This window comes from Neopsephotus bourkii, unplaced genomic scaffold (genome assembly GCF_033783945.1).
Source record: "Neopsephotus bourkii isolate Nb327-2 ecotype Australia unplaced genomic scaffold, CSIRO-AGI_Nbou_v1 NB_659, whole genome shotgun sequence".
NCBI classification, from domain to species: Eukaryota; Metazoa; Chordata; class Aves; order Psittaciformes; family Psittacidae; genus Neopsephotus; species Neopsephotus bourkii.
The window spans coordinates 9,130,940-9,145,244 of NW_026901158.1; the positions used below are offsets into that span (position 1 = coordinate 9,130,940).

The 14,305-nt window shown below is 50.6% G+C and overlaps 1 protein-coding gene across 1 annotated transcript in view; it reads right to left on the reverse strand.

Annotated features, from left to right (window-relative positions):
- Positions 1-14,305, reverse strand: part of LOC133212006 (collagen alpha-1(I) chain-like) — an 80,023-nt gene that overhangs the window by 50,671 nt on the left and 15,047 nt on the right. Inside the window, exons 2-4 of the mRNA XM_061352989.1 lie at positions 1,786-1,933; positions 894-1,052; positions 159-354 (exon numbers count right to left, since the gene is read on the reverse strand). Of these exons, the coding sequence (XP_061208973.1) occupies positions 159-354; positions 894-1,052; positions 1,786-1,933 (503 nt within the window). The remainder of the gene's footprint in view (positions 1-158; positions 355-893; positions 1,053-1,785; positions 1,934-14,305) is intronic.

Genomic DNA, 14,305 nt, shown 5'->3' on the forward strand with positions numbered 1-14,305 from the left:
TCGAAGTGTTCACAAAGCTCACCCTTCCCAATGAAAATAAATGGTGCATTAAGGAAGACAAAGCAAAGGATTCCTTCAGAGGGAGTTGCAACCCCACTTCATGCAGATAGAGCAGACCATGTCCTCCAATACAGCCCTGCCAAGCTTATCCAGCTCACCTTAAAGGGAATCTCAAAGGACTCGATCAGGCCTCCAACGATGATCAGCCCCTCAGTGTTCACTCCCATCCCAAAGTAGTTGGACCAGCTCACTCTGTCCACCAGCCGACAGTCCACGTGCAACTCCAGCCTCTCCAAGGAGATGCTGAGAGCAACCTGGTGCCAGTGCCCATCGCTGAGGAAGGAAACTGGGAACCTGCATGTCCCAGTGTAGGAAGGGAAGAGGCATAACATGAAACTTGAGTCCCACACCTTATGCAGGACAAGCCTTCACCCCTACCAGCTCCCAGGATCCCATTGTCCATCCTTAGTGCAGATGCAAAGGACAGAACTAGAGAAATTGAGTCTACCTGCTGTGACAAGTAAGCACCATCACTTCTCTTCCAGCATGAGGATGCTGTTTCTATTCAATGGATTTGGGCACATCTACAACCAGTTGAGGTGTCTGGGAAATTACTGGTATTTGGATCTCTCCCCACTTGATTTATCCCTTGAATCTTTCTGTTCTTTGCTTTGCTTGATGGATCTGCATTGTTTTGACAGTGCAGTTAGGCAGGGACTACCTATGCAGTCCCACCACTAGGTCTGAGGGGCTGTCACTCATGAGCGGACATGACCTTGATTCAGCTGAGGTGGGCTCAGAGCAGCGCCCAGAGTGGGAAACCTTGAGTCTGGCCTTGGGAGAAATAATGGAAGCATGGAAAGGCAGAAAGAGCCACCTGAGCTAGAACTTACTCATAGTGCCTCCTCCTTGTGGTGACAAAGACCAAGGCGTATGGGTTGATCCTGATCTGGAAGAGCACATGGCTCCGATGGCTGAGGATGGTCACAAGGCTGGTGTCCTCCTTCAGCGAGTACCTGAGCTTCATGAGCACGCTCAGCTCATCTGCAAAGCTAGTAGAAAGAAGTGACACATTGTGCAGTGTCTGCTGTGTCACCATGAGCTTCCTTCTAAGGACAAAACCCAGAATCAGAGCACAAACGAACTCGATGAGAGCAGGATAAAAGCAAAATGAGAGCAAACAATCATTCAGGGTATAGGGTCAGAGATTCAAAGAGCAGCAGGCAGGCCAAAATCAGCGCTGTCCATACAATCTCTATTAATCTCTCAGGTGCAAGCTCAGCACATGTCTGTGTGGCTGTACATGACTTCCCATGGGACTGATGCTTTGCCCATGGCTGAGACTGGATGGTGACCCAGTTACAAGAAGCTCTTCCATGCTGTCTTCTCTCACCGTGTCCTTGTCCAAAGAAAGCTGCAGCCCTACCTCAAGAACAGCAAAGCTCTGAACTTGTCTATACCTCCACAGACCAGTGCCTTGGTATCAAGCAATGCTGATGGAGGTGGCCGTGTTGTCTCTCTTGCTCTCTCCAGTTATGTGCTGGAGCAGAGATCTTCCCAATGGGAACACCAAGAAAACCTGTTCCTGGAAATGGTCAGTCAATGGTGTGCCAATGTCTTCCCTGCACACAGTCAAGAAAGATGGAAGAAGCACTGGGCTCCTAAGAGCTCAGAGTGGATGTGTTTTCTTCATGTCACGGAATAGGGTCTTAAAGTAACCCCTCAAACCAGCGTGAGTTGACTCTGAGCACCACCACTCAACCCCATCCTCTGAAGGCAGCCTACCTGTCTCCAAAAGCCTCTCTGGTGGGGATGTTGAGGGTAGCATACTGCCCAATCTCCAGGATGCTGCAGTTGGCTTCATCATGGCCAAAGGAGACATTGCTGAGGTCCTGTGCATGGGAAGTGATTTTGTCCAGCAAGTCCACTTCATCTGCGTGGAGAGAGAAGAAGAGAGATGCTCAGTAGCTGAGACACCCTCCCTACAGGGCTCTGCTCTGTCAGGCAACAGACAAAACCCCCAGGAAGCACAGAATGCAATTTGGAGAAACTAAAATAATCCACAAACTCAGTAAACTTGGATCAAAACAAGCATCCAAATAACCCCAGAAGCACCCAGGTGGTATTTCTGATACAGAACACGTGTTTCAAGGCTCGTGTCCCAAAGACATGAAGGGCCACTCCTACTCCAGCAACAGTGGTACCTTTATCCCCATATAGTTGGGATGCTCAGGACTGTAAAGCAGAGCCTGGGACACAGATGTCCTAAAACACAAGTCCTGGATCAGCTGGGTACAGAAAACCCTGCTCAGTCCTAAGGTTCCTTGTTGAAGTTTGCCTAATTTCAATGAAGAATTGGACCAAGGAGTGGGGTGAAGTTACCGTGTCCCTCACTGAGAGACGTGTCCCGAACAGGCAGGAAACTCCATCAGGAGCCGTGCATCACACAAACACCCCTTTGCCGTTAGGTGAAAGACCCAGTTTCAGAGCAGTGCTGTGAACACTCAAGATGGTTTGAACTGGGTGAGAGGCTATTTGGCAGCACCACCACTTCATCTCCTGAGGAGCTTTTAATTCCCTTGGTGAACAGAGACAATCCCTTTCCAAGCTCATTCATCAACTAAAGAATCCTTCAGCTACAGAAACACCATACAGAAAACTGTTTAAAGCCACAAGGTTTCTTGTTCCCCTCTATTAGCAAGAAAACTTGCAGCCATCTGGCTCTACCCAGACACACCATTTCTATCTTTGAGACATCTACATCCAGGTCCCTCCTTTCTTGTCAGCCCTATATGCTACTGGGCAGTGCAGCAATAGCTTGTCAGGGGTGGGGATGAGGAACAGACCCAGGGCAGCATCCCATGGGCCCAGCCTTGCAGGATGGGTATGGATCACTCCAGACCTGCAGTCCCTTTACTGGGAGGGCCTGGACAATCCCACTTGATGATCAGTCAACAGGAATCCTGCCAGTACCATCTGCACTAGCAGATGCCATCACTTGGGAGGCATCCAACCTCTACATTCACTCCAATTCCCACTGTTGATGAGGTGCAAGATTTATGTGAGGGCAGATGAACAGCCTCGGGCATGCTGCAGCCTGACAGGACATCTACACACCACATAGATCCATGGCTCTGCAAAGTAACAAGTCAATTGAAAGAGCAGCTTTGATCCAGTTCAGATGCTAATACAGTGGTCCAGACACCACCTCCTCAGCTAGTTTTACAAGGCAAAAAGCCCTGTACTGGTAAGGGAGGGAGAGGGGGGGAATGAGGTAATGCAGAAGACACAGCATTTTGGGGTGACTTGGGATTTCACCTGGTGTTTCCCCAGCTCCCCACATGGTCACAGCATCAACATGCGGGCAATGCCAAACTCATGAAGTTCAACGAGGCCAAGTACAAGCTCCTGCACCTGGGTAGGAGCAATCCCAGACACAGCTACAGGTTGGGCATAGAAGAGATTCAGAGCTGCCCTGCAGAGAAGGACTTGGGGGTACTGGTCAATGAGAAAATGAACATGAGCCGGCTTCAGTGGGCGCTTGCAGCCCAGAAACCAACCGTATCCTGGGCTGCATCAAAAGGAGTGTGACCAGCAGGTCGAAGGAGGTGATCCTGCCCCTTTACTCTGCTCTTGTGAGACCTCACCTGGAGCATTGTGTGCAGTTCTGGTGTCCTCAACATAAGAAGGACATGGAGCTGTTGGAGCAAGTCCAGAGGAGGCCATGAGGATGCTCAGGGGCTGGAGCACCTCCTGTATGGAGGTAGGCTTAAAATATTTGGGCTGCTGAGCCTGGAAAAGAGAAGCTGTGTGGAGACTTCAGAGCAGCTTCCAGTGTCTGAAGGGGGCTACAAGGATGCTGGAGAGGGGCTCTTCATCAGGGACTACAGTGATTGGACAAGGAGTGATGGGTTCAAACTGAAACAGAGGAGACTGAGCTGAGCTCTTAGGCAGAAGCTCTTCCCTGTGAGGGTGCTGAGGCGCTGGCACAGGGTGCCCAGAGAAGCTGTGGCTGCCCCATCCCTGGCAGTGCTCAAGGCCAGGTTGGACACAGGGGCTTGGAGCAAGCTGCTCCAGTGGAAGGGGTCCCTGCCCATGGCAGGGGTTGGGGCTGGAGGAGCTTTAAGGTCCCTTCCAACACAAGCCAGGCTGGGATTCTATGTTTCCAGGCAGATCTCTGCTTAGAACATCAATGTGCAGTAGCCTTTGGAAGCAGGAACACTGCACAAGAGTGGTACCAAGCCAGACAGGGTGCAGGGCTGAGCCCCTCAGAGACCTGAGCAGTCACAAACCCCAAAACAGCACTGAGCTGGCAGCATCTGTTGGTGTTACAAGTGATGTGCACACACAGGGTGGGGAATTGATCTTAGATCAAACACAGCTGACAGAGGGGGAGAAATCCATCAGGAATGTCCATCCTTTCTCATTCCCAGATAGTTTTGGGAGGCGATGTCCCAGCTGCCGACATCAGTGGATGTACCAAGACCTGCATGCTCCACCTCAAAGGGCTGCAGCCCTCATTACCCATCAGCTTTGCTGGTGATTACAGGCAGACGAGTGTGAATTCAATGGTTTCTCTTACATTACGGCTTTTCCTACACAAGCTGCATCTGGGAATGTAGCACTGCAATGGAAAGAAACTACTGCTTCATGGCCTTAACACACAACTAGAGCATTTGCTGAAAGCAAAACCCATGGTCCCTGACAAAACGTGGGGCTGGGGTTGGGTTAGGCATGTGCCTGGTGCTTTCCTATATAAAGCAGCAGAGTTTCCTCTCTCCGAGGCCTGAGAACTGGGGGTAGCAGGGCAGCGATCACAGGAGCTGGGCTACAAGGGGAGGTTTGAACAGCCAGGGCTGGTGTTTGCCTCTGGACCCCTCCCCAGTGCCAAGAGAAGAATCTGGCACAGAAACAAAACAGAATTAGGAGCAAAACTCATGAGATCTCTTCATGCCCAGGGAAGGCAATGGGTAGGAACCACAGCCCATCATAGCCAAAGGAGGGCTGTCCAAAGCATGGGCCACCAGAGCATGTACCTACCAGCCCAGGGAGAGACAGGCTGACCCCACTGTATGCCCAGAGCAGCCCCAGCTCTGGCAGAGGGGCCATGCACTGCTGTGGTCATCAGAGCCTGAACATCATGGGAGGCATTAGGCTGTGGTCCCATCCTTAGGAACACATTCCTGCTTGTTGGCATGCACATTGGGAGCAGCAGTGAGCGACCAGTGTGCTCCTACCTGCACCCTGGAGGCAACGCTGCCCAGGACCCGAGGCCAGGCTCACACCAAGCTGTGTTCACAGGCAGGCTGGGTTTACTTTGAGCTCCAGACATGGGTTCTTCCTTGCTCAACCTGCAGAAAACCCAGGCAGGGCTGCCCACGGTGCACATTCTGCATGCCAAACCAACTTTACCCTTCAACCTCAACCCAAAAGCCTGCTGGAAAGGAGATTCCTGGAGTTCAACGACTGCTGCCAAATTCAGCTTGCTCCAGGCTCCCAAAGCAGTGCAGGAATCTTCCCAGGCAGCCCAGTGCCAGGAGACTTGTGCACAGGCTTAGCAAGGACAAGCACTGGCCAGTGGGGCTGGAGCCCAGCATCCCAAGCTGAAGTTAACCTGAAGCTGAAGTTAACCATGAGGGTGCCAATCACATTTGGGTAGACATTTGCTTTCAAGGGAGGGGAGCACAACAGTGCAGAGGAAGACACCTATAAAAAGCTATTAGAAGTACACTATAAAGCTCCTGCATCCAACCACATGAATCCATTGTGGTACTGGGTGTTGTGACAGGTCTCTGCCTCCAATAGCCAACTGTGCCAGACTGACCCTGTGTGCCAGTGCAGGTGCCCCAGCAATGCTAAACCCTGACTGGAGGAGAAAACCAGCAGAGCCTTGCAGAGCTCAGCAAGAGAAGATGCATTCTGTGATGGTCACCAGTGTGCTCTGGACCATCACTACCTCCATTGCCTTGGTCTAAACACATTGGTGCACTTTAAAAGGTTATTTAAAAATCTCTGATTTCTTGATTGCTTCCTGGGGGAAGCTGAACAGAAAATCCCCCAAAATGTGTGGATCCCTTTTCAAAATGGAAAAAAGCACACAGAAAGAGGGATCGAAAACTTTACCCCACCACTCTGGGAAGTGATCAGCAAATTCTAGCCCAGATATTAAGCACACAAAAAGCATCAGCATTTCTAGCATAAAGGAGAAATGAAGGCAGAGCGCTCTGCTTATGCCCCTGCACTGTTGGGTGCTGGACTTTGCCAATGGACCTGCATCAGACCATAAGCTCTGAATTTTCAATACCAGGTTTCCTTGCCCTCATCAGTCTTGCAGCACCACAAAGTCAAAATTCCCAAGGGAAAAAAGGAGAAACAGGGAACATGGGCAATAGCCTGGTCAGATAACAACCACAAAGGTCCATCTATCCTTCAAAGAGGAGATGACACCACATTGCTTACCCCGGAAGGCCAATTTGGACCATGCTTGGCACACAGGCACCCATCAGCCAGGGCAGTGGAGAGGGAAGGTGGTGGGGAGCACCTAGGGCTGGGGAGCCCATTGCAGGCAACCCCAGGCACTGGTAACAGGGTTCACAGGCAGCCATAGACCAGGTCCAGGGTCCCCTATGGAGCACAGTGAAGGACAAAGAAAGACACGGACAGAAGCAGGTCTGGAAACAAGGCTACAGAATGGGTGCAAAGCCAAGAGACAGGACAGGAGACAAATGTACAAGAAACAAGATATACCCAGCACACGTCCATGGTCCATCCAGGAGATAAAGCCAGAGACAGAGCTGGAGGCACAAACCCTACACCAAAGCTCAGAAGAGAGCTGAGGATGCAGGGCTGAGCTTAAATGGGCTCCTGGAGTGCAGGTGTGAGTGGAGGTCCCAGGTGAGGCTGGTCAGAGCCATTAAGGCCCATTAGTGCTCTCAGGGGCACAGTAAGGTTCAACAGCAGTTCTCCATCACCACATCCAATCCCTAAGGCTTCATCCCAGAGGAAGATGTTCCATCGAGGGGATACCCCATGTTGCAAACACAACGAAGCAACCATCCATGCTTTCCTCTGGCTTGATGCACGTGTGAAGCTTATATTAGGCTTTAACTTCTCCCCAGAGGAGGGAAATGAGGGGAAAGGAAATGACATTAAACAACATAAACCATAACTGGAGCCCTGGGAGAGCTCGTAACTGGGTCTGTCAGACTGAGTCACTTCCCCTGGATGCAGCACCACTGGTTGGGACCTGAAATAACTGGGCTGGACAAGCCCAGAGGACAGCCCTGGTGCTTGCTGGCTGGGGAATGAAGCATATGAGCTAATGGGTCTTTTCTCCCTCTGATTTCTGAGTGCCTTATGAAAGACTCCTATTAGAGTCTGCCTAGGATCACAGGCCATGCGCTTGCAACTGAATTAGAGAGACTTGTACATCACAGTCATAACTGATATTAAAGGCTTTCTGTATTAAGTGATGGAAAAAGAGCACTTGATACTCGGGCAAGGGTTTCCTGGCACCTCAGACCACTGACACCACCGCAGTGATCCATAGCCAAGTATTCAAAATGAGGCAGCCCTCCAGAAACACTGAGGGTCCTCCACTTCCTTTGTGACAGTTCACATCTGAGGCATAGGAATGCCCAAAACCACATCAAGTCTGGGTCCCATGTGGTGCTGAACGGGCAGAGAATCATAAATGGTTGGGCTGGAAGGGACCCTAAAGCTCATCCAGCTCCAACCCCTGCCACGGGCAGGGACCCCTTCCACTGGAGCAGCTTGCTCCAAGCCCCTGTGTCCAACCTGGCCTTGAACACTGCCAGGGATGGGGCAGCCACAGCTTCTCTGGGCACCCTGTGCCAGCGCCTCAGCACCCTCACAGGGAAGAGCTTCTGCCTAAGAGCTCAGCTCAGTCTCCCCTCGGGCAGGTTCAAGCCATTCCCCTTGGCCTGTCCCTACAGGCCCTTGTCCCAAGCCCCTCTCCAGGTTTCTTGTTGGCTTCTTTAGGTATTTAAAGGCCACAACAAGGTCTTCCTGGAACCTTTTCCCTTCTCCATGCTGTTTGCAGGTCATGAGCCTTCCAGCAGCTCTTCCTGCTTCTCTTTCTATCCCTGTAAAGTAAATAATGCCCACAGCAGCCACCCATGTGTCTTCCTGGGCCACGTCCATTCTCTATTGTTCCCATTTCCCTTGTCACCTAACAACTTCTTGTTAAGGACAACACCACAAGCCACACAAGGCAAAGTTTAAGTTGAACACAGAGGCTTATGCAACAGGATTTCAACCTTCTCCTCCCTGCTCCGGAGAGCAGAGAGAATTTGGGCTCGACCCAGCTGCTGCAAGTTGAAGGGGATGGAGCCAAAGCAGGAAGAAAAAGCAAAAGCCCATTTCTCACAGAGAACATGGTACCTATTAGCGGAGAAGTGAATGCAACCACCCACCCACAGAGAGGACAGAGAATTTCAGGGGAGAGAAACCTTTTCAGATGAAAGAGCCAGCTGGGAGCATTGTTTGGACAGGAAAAATGGGAGCGAAGGCTTCTTTTCAGGCTCCATACATAGGTCTGCATGCGTGCTGCTGCTCCTTTGTACGGACCCAGCATGGGGGCTCTGCTGGGATGGGGCTTCTGGGGACAAAGCCCAGGGAGGAGGAAGGGCTGCGGAAGTCAAGGATGACCCTGAATAAGGATACGCTGGCTACAGGGAAAAGTAGGACAAGTGGAAGAAGAAGGGAGTCTGTGAGATGCCTTTTGGGAGACGAGCAATGGGAGGAGGGAAGTCAACAGTTGCTAAACACACAGTGGGGATTATGAAACCAGAGTGACCACAGGAGTGGGGAAGTGGGCTTGATGGGCATTTCAGCCTTCAGCTTCACCACCCTCACCAGGTCTTCCCTCTACAAATCCCAGTGCAAATCATGAGGATGCATGATAATCTCGTCCCATTAACTGAAAAGCATTTCCTGCCCTCATAGGGACAAGGAAACGTGTGTTTGCTTTGCAAACATGGAACTAATCAATATCCTGACAAATCCAAAGACCTTTTTGAAGGAGGTGCTGGGAGGGAAGCTCACAATGGCAGAGTGCTCTGCAGGGTTTATTGCCTTCACTTGGGTTGGTTTGTTAGAAGCCACTTCCTAAGGCATGTACTGAGATCCTGCAGAGCTCCTCAACCATCTCCTTCCTGAGCAGCCAAGAGAGTTAACATCAGCCCAGAGTTCTTAGTCTCTAGGAAACTGCTCTGGGATGCTATGCTTCTCCCCAGCCTTGCTCGCCCTTCAGTCCCAGGTCACACTCACACCCTGGTGTGTCTCCTATCCCCTGCTCTCCAAGGATCCTTCCCAGTTCCTTCTTTCTCTGCTCTGTGTATGCATGTCCTGTCCCCTCCTGGAGCATTGACAGCAAATGAATCAGACTGGTTTGGGTTGGAAGGGACCTTAGAGCTCATCCAGCTCCAACCCCTGCCATGGGCATGGACACCTTCTGCTAGAGCAGCTTGCTCCAAGCCCCATGCAGCCTGGCCTTGAACACTCCAAATGCTTTTGGGTTGAGTTTAATCCCTCACTTTACTCAAGCCTAACACAGTGGAACTGATATTGTATCTGTATTTAGGGCTTAATGGTTTTAGATAAAAGGGTGTTTTAAAGTGGATTTAAACCTGTGCAAATCCCTGCACAGCCACTCTTCAATCTGTCCAGGTCCAGTTCACAGAAATTCAAGTTCATTACTCAATTACAGTAAATCAGCATGAACCATGTTTGAATTGCTCCACAATGCCTACGCAGTGTGTTCTGTGGGATTCATCTATGAACAGCTACGAAACACTAGTAAAAGTTGTGTGACACTTGAGTGGGGACAAGTCCCAAACCATTGGCACTCGCTGTCACCAGTAAATGAGCTTCTCATTGTTGCTCCATTTGCCAAGTAAATTAAGAACAAATTCTACAAATGATCACACTCGAGGGGCTTGTTTCCAGCTCCAGCTTGCCAAGATCCTCCCTCTTTGTTGTTTTGTTTTGTTGGGCTGGAAGACAGTCACGTAAATATGGACAAAGCCACCAGAGAAAAGCAATCATAGAATCCCAGAATGGTTTGGGTTGGAAAGGACCTTAAAATCATCCAGTTCCACCCCTCTGCCATGGGCAGGGACACCTCACACTTGAGCATGCAGGCTCTGTCCAACCTGGCCTTGAACACTGCCAGGGATGGGGCATTTCCACAGCCAGAGATTGTACCCCTGGTTCTTGGCATCCTCTTGTGCTGATGAAGAGCACTGCACATCTGTGTGCACAAACCACCCCCAGCTCCCATGGCCATGGCTTGTCTGGATGTGATGGACTTCAAGGTCAAGAGCACAAGGAGGTCCCTGCAGCTCCCATCCCTGGCTTCAACAGCAGATGCTTGCAGGAGAGGAGAGGAGAGGAAAAGGGTGAGAACTGATTTAGTCCTTCCTGCCATTCAGCTCCTAACTACATTTTCTTGGGGGTTGGAACTGGATGACCTTAAGGTCCTTTCCAATCCAAACCATTCTATGATTCTGTTCTTCACCAAATGGCAAGGGGGAGCAGCAAAATCTGCACCAGAAGCACAAAAGTGCCATGAAGAGATAGAGATAAGGCAGAAACATTTCTTACAGAAGGAAAAGTCATTTCAGAGTTTGGGAATGATGCAGCAGTTTGATAGGAAATATCTCCCTTTGAAAGGCTTTGTTTCCTTCTTCTCCATTACAAGTTGAGCTTCACAAGCGTTTCTCCAGCTCCAACTCCCATTCTTTTAGAGCAATTATTCTCAAGTCTGGCAGAGGCTCAGCCTGAGTTATTATTGCGGCAACGTTGAAAGTGCCTCGAGTAACAAGAGGAACTGTGGAATCAGTATCTTCTGCTGCAGACATACACATCTGGGAGAGATTACAGCCTGAGAAAAATCAAAACAAACACGTCCAGGCAGCCTATCCTGGGAATTCCTTTCATTTCAGCAAATGAGGGCTCAGTGCTCCCCAAAACCAGAGCCTTCCTCTAAACTCCTTCACTAGTGATGGATTGGCTCCTCTGGTTTAGTCTAACTGTACATGTAACACCATCCAAGCCTGGAAAACCAAAGCTTAAACCTGATATCAGTGGCAACATGCAAGGCAAACCAGACCTAAGGCAATAAGCCCAGATGTTAGTTGCTGGTGAAAGGCAACCAGAAAGGGTCTGATCGTGTGCCAGGAGCCATCTGTCACTCCATGAACAAGCACACGCTGGCTCAGGGTCTCCACGACTCCTGTTCTCCCAGTTATAATGAAAGCGTCAAAACCCTGCAGGGAAGTAGCAGCTGGAAAGCAGTGAAAGGTCCTTTGTGCTTTCAGACCCAAGGGATGTCCTGTTCAAACAGCAGCTCTGCCTCACTGGGTCACACACTGGCACCCACAAGTGCAGCTTTGTTTCTGGTGGCAGTTAGAGCTGAACATCCACCCAACATCCATATGGGAGTCCTTGTGCTGTCCCCAGCTGTATACAGATGTCCTTGATGACAGATCCCGAGGAAGAGCTACAACTGAACACAACACGTTTCCTTAAGCATCCAAATGGATGCTGCTTCATAGAATCATAATTGGTTTGGGTTGGAAGGGACCTTAAAGCTCATCTGGTCCAAACCTTCTGCCTCTTCCACTAGACCACAACGTGCTCTATTCAAGCAGATCTACCGAGGCTTGCACTTCCATGTCCACATGACCATGGATAAATATTTCTTTCCTTTTGTGCAGGTGGAGAAACAAAGCAGAGCTAATGTTGGGAGGCTGTGAGGATACATTTATGAGGCAACTAGGATGCACATGCGCATATTCCAGCCAAGGGAAGGATTGGAGAATTAGCTTGCTCTGGAAGCTCTTGCCTGTCTTCTCCTGTGCCATTCTCCCTGCTCCCTCAAGACCTTGTGTACCAAGCAGGGGTCTCTTACAGCTACAGGAATAAACACTGCAGCTTTTCAGTCCCACATTTCAGTCCTTGCACTGACCAAACCAATTGCTGTTTGCTTCACTGCAGCCAAAGTGCCAGAGTGTGTTTTCCCTACCCTGCCTGATTTTCCCCTCTCAAACTCTGCTGCAGAGCTAGAGAGCAAAAGGGAAACATCCATTGATACCCAGAGAGCATCTTTCCAAAGCTTTCTCCTTTTGTGTGCTCAGAGCTCCTTTGCAGAGGTGCCTGCACCGCTCGTAACATCAAGCCCCATCCAGGAACCCCTTATGGGGCAGGATGCTCACTGGCATCTGCTTTCAGATGTAAAGCTCTTTCCAGCACACCAGCCTGCAGAGAAAACCTCAAAACATCACCCCTGATCCTGAAAGCCCAGGGTAAACACGGCAGCTCCATCCATGAAGCTGGATGCACACCAGCACTGCTTCTCTTCGGAGAGAAGCTGGCACTAAGGGAAGAAAGCTTGAGGGCAAAAGGCAGGAGACACACAGGGGACATGGGGCTGGACATGCTCCAGCACTGTGCCAAGCACAGCAGGCAGAGAGCCAGGGACCCAGCCAGTTCTGCTGCCTACAGCAATGGGATCGGGGATGCTTGTTCATGGATCCCATGGATCTGTTATTCATGGAAGAGGGTTGGAGACTCCAGGTTCCAAACTGCTGGCAAGGAAAGGTAAATCCTGTCTGCTTTCCCTCAACAGCATGGGGTCTACTACAGGAGAATCCCTATTGCACAAGCATCTGGCAAACCTCTTACCTCTGTCCAAACCCCTCTTAGCATCACCTTCATCCAGCAAGGCCAATTTTCCCCTTTAAAGAATGATCGCAGGTCAGCACATGGTTGATCTGAGCTAACATACAGCTGCTTCACGCTGCAGTTCATCACCTTGGAGATACTGGCCTTCCCTGAAACGGTTCCATGCAAGGTAGAAGGGGCACAGATGCTGCCCCACGAGCTGTGGGAGCTGGAGCTGCCTGAACTGAGCTTTGCCACTGTGCTTTGCTCTACCAGCTCCTGTTACTCAGCCTATGACTAATGGCCAAACCAAAATTAGTCCCAGTGCACTTAATTAAAGGGAAAGTTTTCACTGCAGGCAACTGCTTTGCAGGGGTCTATTTCTGCTGCCTTCCCTTTTAGATACGCTGCAGCGAGGGTCAGTGTCCAGGCTCTGATCTGGTGTTAAAACTCATCTGGTCAGGAACAAGGTTCTAGAGGTTGTAACCAGCTACCACGCACTGCCTGCCCCCAAGGACCTGCAGACACAGGGCAGGGATGAGCAAGAGAAAGAAGTACGAGAACCTCGTGCAGCAGCATCAGCACAGCCTGGGGCAGAGCAGGAGCTGCAGTCCTGGCCTTCCCTCCATGCTCCCTTCAGCGCAGCTCTCAAGAATAAAGAACAGCACACTAAAAGGAGTGTTTCCCAGTAACAAGCTGACATTTCACAGCCAAAAAAGTGCTCTGATTCTCACCTCGGGCAAAACATGTGCACGTCTGTGATTCATTCCACACTCGTGGCTGCCAATTTTCCTGCACAATCGAATTGTTGTGGTTTCTGCCTTTGCTCAACTCCTGAATGCTCCTCCAAGTTCTTTGCGTTCAGTGTTAAGCAGAGCTGTTCGCCTCCTGCGTCTCCCCTCCACTGATATCATTACACCCAAAGTACCTTTGGGTGCTGTGAGAAGTCAATGGCATGGTAAGGTGCTTGATGCAATGAGCAACTGCTGCCACACACACTGGGGCCTCCTGCAAGGACAGGGACCCTGAGATCCTCCAAGCAAAAAGAGCTCTTCTTCTCCTAAAGTCTTGTTTCACCAAAGCCTCCTGGGTCAGGCTGAGCTTATGGAATGGCTGAGCCACAGCTCAGAGGGCTCTGGGTAAACAAAGATAAACCAGGATTTCCTCCATGTGGAGAGAAGGTGTGAATCCCCAAACCCCACCATGGTGCCCTCTTTCCCCACCTCAGGAGGAGCTGATCCTCTCAGAGCTCCCTAAGCAGACATTCATCCCCTTCACCCACAATGGCTCCCTGACACCTCAAAGCTGACTTACATCCCATCCCTGCCTCACCATGGCCAGATCCTGGGTGAGGATGGGCATGGATCCTCCACTGGCAGTGAAGAAGCCTCCTGCAACTCTATTTGCAGATGAAGTCCGCAGAAGGACACGCTCAGCACATGAGCATGGGTCAGCCTCTACACTGGTCAGCCTCTACACCAGTCAGCCTTTATGGAAAAGCAGGATGTGGAGATCTCCACCCCTGTTTCCTCCCCAAGGCTTAAAATCCTCTTCCTCCCTGTGAAAAGCACCTTGTCCAAAGGCTGGCTCACATCCATCCCTGTGTCTTCTAATGCTG